Source organism: Bos taurus, chromosome 29 (assembly GCF_002263795.3).
Source record: "Bos taurus isolate L1 Dominette 01449 registration number 42190680 breed Hereford chromosome 29, ARS-UCD2.0, whole genome shotgun sequence".
Lineage (NCBI taxonomy): Eukaryota > Metazoa > Chordata > Mammalia > Artiodactyla > Bovidae > Bos > Bos taurus.
In genome coordinates, this window is record NC_037356.1 from 1,300,713 (window position 1) to 1,314,686 (window position 13,974).

The following is a 13,974-nucleotide window of genomic DNA, read 5'->3' on the forward strand; positions in this document are numbered from 1 at the left end:
TGAGGAGGTTGGACCAGATTTTTTCACGTTCTTCACAGCATTTCAAGAAGACAAGGAGCGAGGCGCAAGTGCTCGTCAAACACCCCTCGTTTGCCGTGTCTGTGGATGTCCCAGGGGCCAAGCCCAGGCTTAACAGAGGAGGCTTGACACCAAGGACATGCATAAGGAGGTGAGAGTCATCAGAGGCCATTAGGGTGACTGTGTGAACTGTCCCTGTTAGATATGCATTGCAAGACGTACAAGTTTAACCTATATGGTGCTTTCACAAAGACACAGTGTTCATGTTATTACCAGTATAAGGAAGCATTTGGAGTCACCTTATTAAGGGACTGAATCCTACATCAAGTGGTTCTGCTTGCCTCATAAAATTATTCATTAATTTTTGCAGTGGCCTTGGAAAGTTATGTACATATTTAGAGGAAAATACCATTTACAATTATAATGAATTAAAGCAATCTTTACTGCAGTATCACTGCCTCAGTTGGGAACTAAGGCTTTCTAATTTCATATTAGCAGCATCTATGTCCTCCTAACCCCTCTGCCCATGGATGTGGGTGCCCTTCTTGTCAAGCAGACCTCAATCTCTTTTGAGGACAGGAATCCTACCTCACCTATGTTTCTTTCCGTCACTCTCCCAGAATGTATGACACTCAGTGGATGCTCCCTGAGCTGTGCTATGCTAGGCTCAGATGCTGAGTTGTGTCCAACTCTCTGCCACCCCATGGACTGTAGCCCACCAGGCTCCTCTGTCCATGGGATTCTCCAGGTAAGAATACTGGAGTGGGTTGCCATTTCCTGTCCTGACCCAGGGATTGAACCTGCGTCTCCTGCACTAGCAGGTAGATTCTTTACCACCAGCACCACCTAGGATGCTCCCTAAACGCTGGTTAAATAAACAAATCAACAGTTGCCTTTTAGTAAACACCTTTATGTTCCAGGCACTTCACTCAAAGATTGGATCACCTATCTCTCAATGCCACAGATGGGTCATTCTCCACAGTTTACAACTCAGGGGACTGAGGCACAGAAAACCCAAGGTGGACAGGCTGGGATTCCAGTCCCAGTCTTGTCTGATGCAACTTCATTGCACCCGCTGCTGTTTTCCATGCAGAGCAGGAAGGAGACTGTCATAAGTGCAAAGATGGCCTCCAGGTGTTGAGAGAGGGGCAATGAGGAAACAGTAGATGCTGTAGATTGCAGAAACCCTTAAGCATTCACTGCCTTTACAAGAAAATAAACACTGTTCATTAAGAGACTGGCCACTAAAACCCAGGTGGAAAACCGGTAGGAGAGCCAGTTCTACAGGTCTTAAAAAAACCCAGTACCAATTAGTTAATTCTTGGGGGTGGGGAAGAGGAGAGACTGGAGAGGCCCTGTTGGGTAGGTGACAATTCCACACTCACAAGGGGTGTCCTCAGATGAAAAGGTGGCCGTTAGTTTACATTTTGCATATAGTTTTTATTACCTACTGGATCAGTAATAATAGTAACAGTAGCTACCTGTTAATGATCTTAATAAGGGCTTCTACCACTTAGCTCTGCAGCATAGGTGGGTGGAGGGGCCGAGCAAGGCACTTCACATACAATGCAAGGTCTCAATGCTCACAACAGCCCTGGGAAGTAGGTTTTACTATTCTCAGTGTATAGACGAGGTAACCGCTCAGAGAGATTAGCTTTCCCAAGAGCTCCCAGCTTTTAAGTGGAAGATCTAAATCCTAAATCTGTTCGACTAAAAGCCCGGAGTAACTGGGCGGTGGGGGTGGGCCTTGTGCCGCTCCGTGCTGGTCTGAGGTCGGGAACTGTGAATCTTATTTATGCAACGCTGAGCACGTGTCTGTGTGTGTAATTCACAAACGAAAAAACAAATCCAGGTCCGGGTATCTGTTCTCTGGAAGTTTAGAAGCCTGCGTGGTGGAGAGCTGCCAAAGTCTGCCCTCATTCATTCGCTCCTTGGATCCCGTAAGAAGTGTTTGTGGCGCACTTGGGTATTCCGGGCGGGGCGCTAAACTAGAAGAGGGGACGGCGAGCCGGCTGCTCCCCAGCCTGACTTGACATTCTCCGGGGCAAGGGTTAGGGTTAAGGGAAGCAGAAACGGTATGGAGCCGGCTGGGGCGCGAGCCGCACCGGCGGCGGGGAGCGGGGGGGCGGCGAGCGGCGGCTGGCCGGGGCGGGCGGGCGCCCGGAGGCGGGCTCCCCGAGGCGAGCCCGGGGCCTCCGGCGGAGCGTCTCGGAGCAGCGGCGGTGGAGAGCGGGGCGAGGGGCCGCGGCCACGCGGGCGGGCGGCCGGGCCGGGCGGGCGCGTTAGGGTTAGGGAGGGAGGATTCGGCTTCCCGGCGGCAGAGGGCGCCTGGCGCTGCCGGCCGGGGCCGCGCGCCCGGGCGCCGGGAGGCGAGGCGGGGAGCGTGAGCGGCGGCCACCGCCACGTCTTCCCGGCAGCGGCAGCGCAGGCGGAGGTGAGCGGCGGCGCGGGCCGGGCCAGGCCGGGCGGGGGGCGGCGGCCCCGTGGTTCCCGCCGCGCCCGCCCCGCGCAGAGCCGGGCGGCTGCCGAGGCCCGGGCCCGGAGCGCGTCCCGAGCGCAACTCGTGCCGGCCGCGGGCGGGGGCCGCGGGGCCGCGCGTCTCTGCGCGGGGCCGGGGTCTCCGCGCTGCGGGCTGGAGCCGCGGCCGGGAAAGTTGGGGCAGACCGCGAGCCCCCGGGCCGGGCGGGAAGTGCGGGCGCGCGGCGGCCCCGGGGGACTGGGGCACGCGGGGCGCCGGAGGCGGCGGGCGCGGGTGTTCGGCGCGCGGAAAGGAAGGGGCGCGATCGGGGTACCCGGCTGGAGTCCGCAGGTACCCGGCGGGGCCCGTGGTGAGCAGGGGGAAGACAGGCCCGCGGGGGGCGCCGGGGGGGCGGGGGGCGGAGTGGAGCGGCGGTGGGCTTGCCCCCTCCCCCTTGCCGGGCGGACGCGGGGGAGGGGTCGGGCTCAGAGTTGGGGACGCCTCTGGGCGCCCGGAGACCCGGTGGGGAGTTCCTGGAACTGCTGGAGGAGGCGGCCGAGCCGCGCTTCCTCTACAGCCTGGGCCAAGTACCTCCCCTCCCCGTCTGCCAGACTCGCCTCCCCTACTGCGGCGCTGCTGTCTGGGAAGTTAACGAGGGACCCCCTGAGTGGATGGGATATTTAGGGGTCCCGTGGGCAGTAGGATTGGGCTGCGTGCAATCATTAACCGTTGCCAGGAGAAGACGCAGCTCTGACCCCCTCTGACACCCACGCACCCACCCCCATTGCCCTCTCCAGCACCAGCCACGTCGGTATTCCTTGGGTTCGGCTACTGATCCGCAAAGCCTAGCAGCCTCTCTGTTCGCAGAGTCGTGGTCATCCTGAAGGGGCGTAAGACATGGCCTTTGATTCTCGGGCTGAGGCTGGCTATTTCAGAAACAAGTGGTTCTGCAGATGCTTTATTGGAATAATCTGTGTGGTGCCCCTTGACAGTGGAGATGACTCATGCTAGGTTTTTTTTTTTCCTCCCCTTCAAATAAAATTTGTATTCAAGACACAAGCGCACTAGGTAATTTGCAACAGTGGTAGAGCTGGAGACCCACACTGTAGGCCTTGAGACCTTGTCCTAGTCCTAAATGTATTAGCAAGGATTATGGCCTCCAGTAATGGCATCACCAACTTGATGGGCCTGAGTTTGAGTAAGCTCAGGGAGTTGGTGATGGACAGGGAAGCCTGGCGTGCTGCAGTCCATGGGGTCGCAAAGAGTCGGACATGACTGAGGGACTGAACTGATGGCCTCCAACGCATCACTTCCCCTCTTTGGAACTCAGTTTCTTTATGTGTGAAATTCAGTATACAGAATGAGTTAGACAGTCTTAGGTGGCAGGAGTAGGTGTTTGAGGGACATCTGTTTCCTTGTGAACCTTGATCAGCCACACAAAGTCCACCTCAGCCTATTATAAAGAAATTAGGGTGGACTTAACACAGCTCAGAAGCAAGAGAGGCTGCATAAGGTAAAACAAAACCAACAACTAGTAATAATTGGTACTGGATTTGCCGTCAGGATACTGTTCTTATGCAGACAATTAGTGTATTGCCTGTTCAGCTATCATTATCATAAAGTTGTTAACTGTGCTTTAAAAAGTTATGTATGTCTCATCTGTGGACCTGAATTTTTTCTTTTGTTTGAATCTTCAAGCCTGGAGTGGATGAGCAGTGGATCCACTTGGAGCAGCCTTGCTCGAAGAATACCCCCAGGATCTCTCCTTGCTGTGGGTGAGTGCTCAGTCATGCCCGACTCTGTGACCCCATTCCATACGAGAGGACCCCACCAGCCTCCTTGGTCCATAGGATTTTCTGGCAAGAATACTGGAGTGGATTGCCATACCCTCCTCCAGGGGATCTTCCCGATCCAGAGATTGAACCTGGGTCCCATGTGCTGCAGGCTGATGCTTTACCGCTGAGCTCCCCGGAAGCCCCACTCGTTACCATAGGACCGTAGGTTTCCTTCTGTCTGACTGATGCTGCCGTCTTTATGCCTCCACGCTTCTGTCATCTTTTCCGTTCTGACTTGAGAAATGGGGAACTGATTCCTGTTACATGTGACATTTCTGAACCTCCCAGGTTTCAAGTGAGTAAAATTAATAGGCAAATAGTGCATTAGATACATTAAAAATAGCTCAAGGTAATAATGTGTCTGCTCCACCCCTATCCCTAGACTCTGGACAATCTCTCAGTAGAAGTTCAGAGGCTCTTCCTGCCCATCCTGTTTTGGATGCTGAGAAGTTGAAATGCCATGGCTGGCATGGTGCTGGTGAGCGGGGAGGGTTCTGTGTGTGTGTGTGTGTGTGTGTGTGTGTGTATTTTATCATAACTGAATGCTCCTGTCTTTCTGTTCTCTTCCATTAGTAGCTTTCAAATCCATATTAGGTTTGACCACATCATTTTCAGTAATCCTTTTCTGTCGGTTTCTTGTATAAATTTTTACTTTAACTGAGAGCTATTAAATTAATAAAAATCCTGGTGCTAATAATAGTTGTCATTTGAGCCCCTACCATGTATCAGGCAGGACAAGATATGGTGGCTCAGCAGTAAAGAATCTGCCTGTGATACAGGAGATGCAGCAGGGGTCGTGGGTTCGATCCCTGGTGGGGAAGATCCCCTGGAGGAGGGAATGACACCCACTCCAGTGTTCCTGCCTGGAGAATCCATGGACAGAGGGGCCTGTCAGGCTGCCGTCCATGGGGTCACGAAGAGTCGGACACGACAGCATGCAGGCATGTAATGTTCTATGATAGTGGAAGAGTAATTCTTTTTTTTTAAATGTTTTATTTTGTTTTGGGATGTAGTGATTAACAACGTGGTGTAGTGTCAGGTGAACAGCAGAGGTGCTCAGCCACGCGTATGCACGTACCCCTTCTCCCCCAGGCTCCTCACCCATGGAAAAGTAATTCTTAACTGTTGCTTACAGGATTGAGATATTAAATGAGATCTTATATGTGAAAAGCAACGTGTAAACTGTACAGTGCCCTCCAACCCGGGGCAGGTTCTACCCTAAGCACCCGAGGACTCTGGAAGCATGAGTCCATGACTCAGGAACCCAGTGTCTGATGGGCCTGGTGTACATGGTGAGCCTAATCCCTCTGAGCCTGATTTCCATGTGTGTAAAATTAAGATGATAATATCTGCCTTGCACTAAATGAGATGCACGTGTGAGTTGCAGCAGGTACTCAGTGATGGTTAGCATTCACCCCTTCCTCTCCCCTTGCCCATGGGCACTTGGAATAATGGGATTGATTAAGTCTTCCAGTAGGAATTGTCCTCCAGGGAAAAAGGCTTTAAAGTATGTTTTTGTACTTAAAAATAATTCTTATAGCTTTTGGCTTCCCACTGCACCCTCAACACACACAGTGAATATTCAGGGTCTTAGCATCATCTGAAAGGAGGGCATTGCTGGGACTGGCTCAGCCTTGTGAATCAACTATACTTCAAGTGAGAATTAAAAGAAAGGCGGGGCTTGAAGCAAACTAGAAGCCAGAAGGAACAGGTCTTTGGTAGGGGCTAAAGATGGATGTGGCTAGTTACCTTTTGTCCGTTTTGTGCAAAAAGGGAAAGAGACTGAATTTGGGGACTTCTGGCTGGAAGGAGGCATTGTTAGAGCTGTAGTATATGGTGGGAGGGGAAGGAAGCTATGGGCTGCGAGTGGATGGAAGAGGTGATTTTGATGGTAAAATCTGGACAGTTTGTCATGGGGGAATTCTCCGTTAGATGAGGATTTGGCTAAATATGGGACCAATTTCCATCAAGTCCTAAAGGAATCTCTTGTGGCACTTTGAAGTTTTTATGTTCCAGGCAGATTTTGACTGGTGGTGGTATCATCATAAATGAGTTTCCATAGTAAGTTGTATGTGGAAAATGAAATTAAATTCCAAGAGGGTGTTTGTTGTGACTGATGCCAGAATTTCTCTGAGAATTTTATTAAGATTCAGTCAGTCTATAAAAGTACTTCTTAGTTCTCTGAAGATATTAATTAAGAAACAATTTTAAAAAAAACCCAGAAATGTCTCCTTTGTGAGCTTTTGAAATGTAATCTTCCTAAATCTTTGGAAAAAATGAAGTCTAAGAAAAAGTCACAAAGCTATATATTTTGAAAGCAGTTCCTCTGAAGTGATGTTTTTCTTCTTTTCCTGTCTGTTCCCTCCTCTCACATTATTTTGATAATGAGTTAATTTTGGTATCTTTCACATCTTGGGAGCCTAATTTTTATGTTTATGATCCTTCACCTTTAGATCTCGAATATGCCTTTTTTCTGACCTTGCCCATGTTCATTCGTTGTGAGGAAGCAGCACGGCGAGGTCGTGAAGAGAGGAGACTCTGGAGCCAGGTTGGGGACAGGGAGAGTCGTGGTCCTTCTTGGAGAGCTGGGGTGTCCTTTGCTGAATTCACAGAGGCTCTGGAGGTCAGTTGTGTTATCCCCCTGCTCAGATGAGGAGACGGCTCAGAAGCGCCTGCGTTCCTAGAGCTGGGGTGGGATGTTCGCCTGCGTGGCAGCCCAGATGTCTGTGAGTCCAGAGCCTGGAAGGCGGGGGTCAGGCCGCCCTGCCGGTGCTGGACTCCATCCTGGAGACGGGGCTGGGTTGGGGCTGTGTGGAGTCCGCAAGGGGCAGCAGAGGATTGAGGCCGTCAGGATAACTGGCCTGAGAGAGCGTGAGGGTGGGACTCATGGCGTTGAGGCTGGCAGGTGGTGGGGCATGGGGGGCGCTGGCCGTGGATGGTGTTCTGTCCTTAGACCGGGGCTTGAGATATGAGGGGCCAAGTCTCCGCTCTCCCCTCTGCCCCTCACGGCCAGTCTTGTGCCATAGGCGGGGTATTGATGCCATGTGCAGACTGAGGGCCTGAAACCACGGTGGCCTCCTGTGGTCTCTCAAGCTGGAGGAAGGTGCCGGGATAAGCCCCAACCCCTCCCTGTCTTCGCCCACCCACCTGGCCTCCATTGCCACCTTTCCTGGAGCAGCTCGGGATGGAATTCATGTTCTCAGACCCCAGTCCATGAGGGATGTGCAGGCTTGCATGTTCACACTTCAGGTGAAAGGATCACAGGGGAGAAGCCCCGTGGAGGCCGCCTCCCAGGGTGGGGTCCGCATCCTCCTGCTCCCGGGGCACCCAGCGGACTGTGCTGGCTGTGGGCCTCGCCTCTGACGGGTCCACCAGGGCTGACCCGTCTCTAGACGCGGGTGGTGGGTGGTCACCACACATCCGGGGCTGGTTGGTGGGCGGCAGTGGTGGGCAAGTTCTCAGGGTGGCCGGCCCTGCCGGGAGGTGAGCCCACCCCGCAAAGGGTGCAGCGTGGTGGGGAGCCGGGCCGTGCCTGGGGGAGACAGTGCCAAAGCCCAGGGGCGCGTGCCATGCTTGTGCTCTCGGGGCCTGCGTGTCCTCATCGTGCGGGGCCTGCCACCACGTCAGGAGTGCGCTGGCCCCGGGCCGTTCCCTTCGCCAGTGCCGGCATCCGTGCAAACTTGCCCAGGCTTCCCATTTTCCTTGCGTAAACACTTGGACTCTTCAGGTAGCTCCTGCTGAGCTCCTGCCTGTTGGCCAGGTCCTGGCTTTTCTTGGGTTGCATCCTCACTGCGAGGGGGCCGAGGGTCCTTGCTGGGCCTGCCTGCTCCTGGCTTCTGCAGGCAAGGCCTCGCCCTGGTGAGTCACGCACGGGACTCCACTGCCCCGCTGTGCGGGGGGCACCCCTTACCCCCAAGACGGGGCTTCTGTTCCTTGTCCTGAGGGTGGTCCCCTAGCCGTGGGCTGTTACAGTGACCTGAGTGTTTGGTGCACTAACGGGGTACCTGTTCTAATGGGAGGGAAGCACCTGACCTGGGGGTGTCAGCTGTCAGCCTGCCTCCTGAACATCATGTCCTAAGCAAAGCCCCTCTCTTTTTCTTTTTGCTCTGTTTAGCTGTGTAATTGTGTGTTTGTTTTAGTTATTATTAGGAAGCAAACAAGGTCTTTATCAAATCTTTAAATTTACAGACATGTTACTAAGGACAAGCAGAAAGAGTAACTGTCTTTACCCAGCATATCACTGATTGATCTCTCCTTGTACCACATTGTTCTTGTTCTGTTGGCAGAACCCTCTGATGTGTGTTCCGGTTCAGTTTCAGTGTTGAATGTGAAGGGAGGCTTGACTGGTTGTTCGGAGGGAGTTGAATGTGTGGACGCTGGGCTGCCAGCCTGGCTGTCCTTGGAGCTTCAGGAGCCTGGCAGGAAAGTGGCTCAGACGGTAAAGAATCCACCTGCAGTGCAGGAGACCTGGGTTTGATCCTGGGTTGGGAAGGTCCCCTGAGAAAGGAATGGCAGTGTGCTGGCCTGGAGAATCCCATGGACAGGAGCCTGGCGGGGCTATAGTCCGTGGGGCCGCAGAGTGTGACGCGACATAATGACTGATACGTTCCCTGCTTTCCCTTTTTCTCCAGCTTCACTTGGGAGCAGCTCTGTTGCTGACAGTGGGTGACCGCCCCTCTGCTGTGGGAAAAGGAACTCTCCTTCACCCTGGTTCTCACTTTCTTCTTATCCCGTGGGGTTAGAGGGAGGCGAGTCTCAGAACAGTGGCTCCTGGAGCCCAGCGGCTTCCAGGGGGCAGCTGCAGCTTCCACAGCACTGCCGTCCACCTTGCCCTTCCTCCCCGTCGACCCTGATCCCATCTGTCTCTGTGGCTTAGAGATTGCACTTGAACTTCATTATTCATTCTTGTGAAGACCTTGGAGTGTGGCCCCAAACTTGTTCAAATTGCAGAGGCAGCTTCACGCCAGAACACAAAACAACCCTGTTTTGGTGGTGGTGGTATTTTTCAATCAGATTGCTGCCTTTTTTCTAAGTGATACATGAATTTGTTACACTCTTGCACCCCACCCTCCCAATCACTTAGTGAAGTCCACAGCAGCAGATACAGAGTTCTCCTTCCCCTGGGACCCCCTCTCTCAAGGGGCCCCTCCCTGCTAACTCCTCAGCCCTGACCGATTGGAACGTCCATCAGCCTGTCCAGACCCAGAAGCATACCGCTTTGTTTCTTCTGTAGGCATAAATTGGATTGCATCATATATATTGTTTCACCATTTTATCTTTTCATATAATGGATCTTACAGATCTGTTCATGCATTCTTCTCTCTTTTACTTTGTCTAGAAAATATTTGTAGATGTATCATAATTTATGAGTCAGTCCCCCGTTGATAGACATAATCTAACTCATTAGTTTTGCTATTATATCTTCATACATGCATACTGTTGTACACATGTGTGTATTTCTCTAGGAGTGGAATCAGTATGCCACAGGTTCTACATGTTTGAACTGTTACAGCGAATCCCCACGCTGCACTTTTGAGGGCTGGGCTGGTTTAAAGTACCAATAGATAATGAGGCCGCCCCTTCCCCCTGGACTGCCATTCTGCTAGACAATAGAAATGGATAGTGTTTAGTAGGCATTTCACCATCGCTGGTGTGGCTATGAGACTCACTTGGCTTTCGGATCTTACTTTTGGGGGAGGCATCATAGTCCTGGAGGATGGGGACGCTGAGCCCCCAGGACCACGGCTCTGCTCAGGGTGCCCTGCAGACAGGGGTGGGGATGTGGCAGTGGGAGCAAGTGCTCCTGGTTTCATGTTCTGTCCACTTTGCCCAGAGGCTGGGCACTGTAATGGATCATTTTAATTCTGGCGTGACCTGCCAGAGTCTTTCTGCGAGCCTCTCCCCAAGGAGGCAAGTGCTTGTAAGCAGCGCGTTGATAGCAGTTCTGTTCTGCATAGCCGAGGCAGAGGTGCCAGGCCTGGGAGCTGAGCTAGGGAAGTGCACGCCAGAAAGTCAGGCGCTCTGGCTTTGGGACAGCCTCTGTTCTGGGTGTGAAGCAGCACCCCACGGCGGGGCTGTCCCTGCAGCAGGCGGTGCCCCTCTGGGCCCTCCCGGCTCGCTTGGGAAGATAGTGATGGGTGGTCCCTGAGCAGCCTGGGTAGACAGAGGGCACGTCCTGAGGCCTCACCTGGCCTTTTCCTGTGGGCTGAGCTGCACAGTGGGCTCTGGGACACTCTGACTTAATGACAGCATCCTGCACCTGCTGTTCAAAGAAGGCCAGGAGGCAGGAGTGATGGAGGCGCGGGTAGGGTGGGAGGAGGCTCCACTTCCAGCTCTCACTCTGTCGTCTGTGGCTGTGTGATGTAAGTGAAGTTGTCTTTTCTCCTGGCCTCGATTTCCTCATCTATAAACCAGGAGTTATATCAGAACCCACCCACAGGGCTGTTGCGGGGATTCAGAGAGTCGTGTTTGTGAAGATCAGCACACTACTAGCACGCACTCAGCAACAGTAAGCAGCTACCACGTTCATTTGTGTTCTCCTTTCCTTAATGGTGGTTTAATCACTAGGTCGTGTCTGACTCTGCGACCCCATGGACTATATAGCCCACCAGGCTTCTCTATCTGTGGCAATTCTCCAGGCCAGAATACTGGGGTGGGTTGCCATTCCCTTCTCCAGGGGATCTTCCTGACCCAGGGGTCAAACCCAGGTCTCCCGCATTGCAGGCAGATTCTTTGCCAGCTGAGCCACCAGTGAAGCCCAAGAATACTGGAGTGGGTTGCCATTCCCTTCTCCAGGGGATCTTCCTGACCCAGGGGTCAAACCCAGGTCTCCCGCATTGCAGGCAGATTCCTTGCCAGCTGAGCCACCAGTGAAGCCCAAGAATACTGGAGTGGGTTGCCATTTCCTTCTCCAGAGGATCTTCCCCACCCAGAGGTTGAACCCAGGTCTCCTGCATTGCAGGCGGATTCTTTACATCTGAGCCACCTGGGAAGCCCCTTTCCTTAATAAGTATTTCTAAATGAACAAACGAGTGTTGCCTTTGGTAAATATAGCAGTGCACATCGTCTGGTAATGTCGAGGAGGACACAGGCAGATCCAGGTCAGGCAGGGCTGTGGGAATGCCGTGGGGTGGAGGGTTCGGGGCTCTTTTCCTGCACCAGCCCTGCCGTGAGGTGTCAGAGCAGAGGCCCCCCTGTTTAGGGTGACTGGGTCCTGCGGATCCTCTTACAGCCTCTCCGCTTTGTTTCAGAGGCTGAGCCCGGCTGTGAGAGGGGACATGCAGCTGTGAGCCTGGTGGCTCAGCGTGCAGGTGGGACGGGGCTCCGGGCTTGAGGCTTGGGGCTCTTTACCCTGTTCTCCACGCCGGGTAAATGGGCCACGTGCTGCCTCTTCTAGCTGCAGGAAAACAGAACCATGCAGTGTTCGGGGTGCCCTGCAGAGTCTGCCGTCTGCTGCTCCGGGCCCCTGTGAGCTGAGGTCGCTGCAGGGAGGGCCGGGAAGTGCAGCCCACAGGTGGGGGGCTCTCGCTTCACCCCCTGCCTTGTTGCGCTCCCAACAGTGCTGGCCCTGGGGTGCCGTTGCCGCGGGTCTCCTGCCCTGACCACGTGTGTATGCAGTGCATGCGGGTGCGATGGCACGCTCTTCTGAAGTCCCTGCTATGTTTTCTGATGGTTTCTCCCAAACCAGAGAGGCCTGCCGGCTGCGTGTGGGCAGAGCTGTGCCCAGGGTTCCAGAGGACCCTGGCTGCCTGGGTCCAGGGGGCAGAAGGGAACTTTGGTCCTGAAAGCAGAACGTGCTGGGGGAGCCCCGTGTTTGCGGGGGAGGAACAGAGCCGCCTGCCCGGCGGGGACACAGGTGGGCTCGCAGACTGTGGGGCTTGCAGAGCTCTGGGTACCGTGAGTCCAGGCGCTTGTGCGTGTGACAGGGTGTGATTGTGGGGCGTGCAAGCACGAGTGCCTTGAGGTGTGAGCTGGACTTCAGAGCAGCACTGGGAGAGTGCCAGAGGGGCCGCCCTGCATCAGCCGCTGGACGGCTGTCCTCTGGCCCCTGGGCCTGAGAGGGCCTCGCGGAGGCAGCGTGGGAAGACGGGCCTCACTTGCGTCTTCACCAGCAGGCCGGCCGGCTGCCCTCACTTTGCAGGCGAGGACATGGCCCTGGGGTGTCCTGGGTCAGGTTGCGGCCCTGCCCAGGGGACGCCTGGAGCCTGCGCTTCCTGCATTCCACTCCACGCGCGTGCTCACCAAGGGCTCGCGTGGCAGTGGCTTGTCGGCGCCTGGAGGAGCTGAAGGTTGCTTCTCAAAGGAATGAACGAGGTCTTGATTCAGTTCTGGTTCTGGCTCTTCTGTCTCTGAGTGGAGCTTGGATACCAGCCCCTCAGTTGTGCCCTCTGTAGGGTGGGTGCAGCACCCCACCTCCCTTCTAGGCTTATCTTCATTCACTCAGAACCTGTCCAGCAAATACATTTTTTCAGGTGGATGCTATTCCATGCGTTGGGTGTTTTACATCGAGCAAAGGACATCAAAATTCTTTTCTCTTGGGGCTTATTTTCTCGTGAGGGGCAGCAGACCATAAATAGCTGGTCACAGCCCATGGTCATCCCAGTTTCCTAGTGTGCTGCAGCAAAGGGCCGCAAACCAGATGGCTTAAACACCAGGCCTTGTTCTCTCGCTGTCCTGGGGCTCCCTTGCTTCCCCCGTTCCTGGGGGTGCCTGCGTCCTCTGCTCCCTGCCTCTGTCACCGCACGGCATCTTCCCTGTGTCTGTGGCCCCTCTTTCTTTGTGGGCCCCCTCCACGTGACCTCGCCTTAACCGTGTACATCCGAAGGCCCTCTCTCCAGAAGGGGTCACATGGTTCCAGGTGGCTGTGGGTTTGTGGGGACACTGGTGGACCCAGAACAGTGTGTGAGGTGGGGATAGTTGCTGAAACATCAGGGGAGCGCCTGGGGCAGGGGGTGGTGAGGCGCTGAAAGCGGGTCCAGGCAGGCCTTGCTGAGCAGTCGTGTCTGAGGGGCATTGTAGTGTGGCGGGGACGCGGTCCGGCCAGGGGGCAGCTGCCACAGAGGCCTCGAGGTGGACACGTGCGCCTGCCAGGCTGGTGTGGGGGCACGGAGGTGGAAGTCGTGTGTGTGTGTGTGTGTTTGGGGTGGGGGCCTTTTGCCCCCATGGGATAGGAGCCAGTGGCGAGCCCACAAGCACAGCATCACGGGCAGGTGGGCAGCCGGTTGAGGCTTTTCCGGGTTTAGGTGCCGCTGCAGCGCCGTGTTCAGGCACCAGGGTGTTTTGTGGCAGTTGTCTCTCTCTGCTCTATTGACCCTCGACCCACCGCCCTCTCCTGTGTGTCCTGCCTCCTCATAGATGCCTGTACATCACCCGCTCCCCACGTGGAAATCACAGGCAAGAAGAGAGAGCAGAGGAGGCCGGGGCGTGTCTTGCCGCCAGCCCAGCTCAGGGGGTGCCACCTGGCACGGTGCCCGTGCCCCAGCAGGCGTAGAAACTGCCGACTGAGGCTGGCGCGCCCAGGGCACTCAGGGCCCGCATCCTTCCGTGGACCCCGTCACCATGAGAAGAGTGGAGTCAGCGCCTCAGGCCGCCTCCCTTGGCCTGCAGAGCGCCGGGCCGGGCACCCGGGTGGCGTCAGGGCACCCAGGCCCTCCCTGCCCCCAG

General features: G+C 55.0%; 1 protein-coding gene across 14 annotated transcripts in view; it reads left to right on the plus strand.

Annotated features, from left to right (window-relative positions):
• Nucleotides 1-1,868: 1,868 nt before the first annotated feature.
• SMCO4 (single-pass membrane protein with coiled-coil domains 4) overlaps nucleotides 1,869-13,974 on the plus strand; it is a 75,280-nt gene continuing 63,174 nt past the window's right edge. For 4 of the 14 annotated variants that reach the window (XR_009493317.1, XR_009493321.1, XR_009493322.1 and 1 more), the window contains exons 1-2: nucleotides 2,380-2,452; nucleotides 4,175-4,251. Coding sequence is in view for 3 of the 14 variants with exons in the window: in XM_024987288.2 (XP_024843056.1) it covers nucleotides 4,185-4,251; nucleotides 4,694-4,789 (163 nt within the window). In the remaining 11 variants the exon portion in view is untranslated. The other 10 variants (XR_009493318.1, XM_024987302.2, XR_009493319.1 and 7 more) reach the window with 8 other exon arrangements.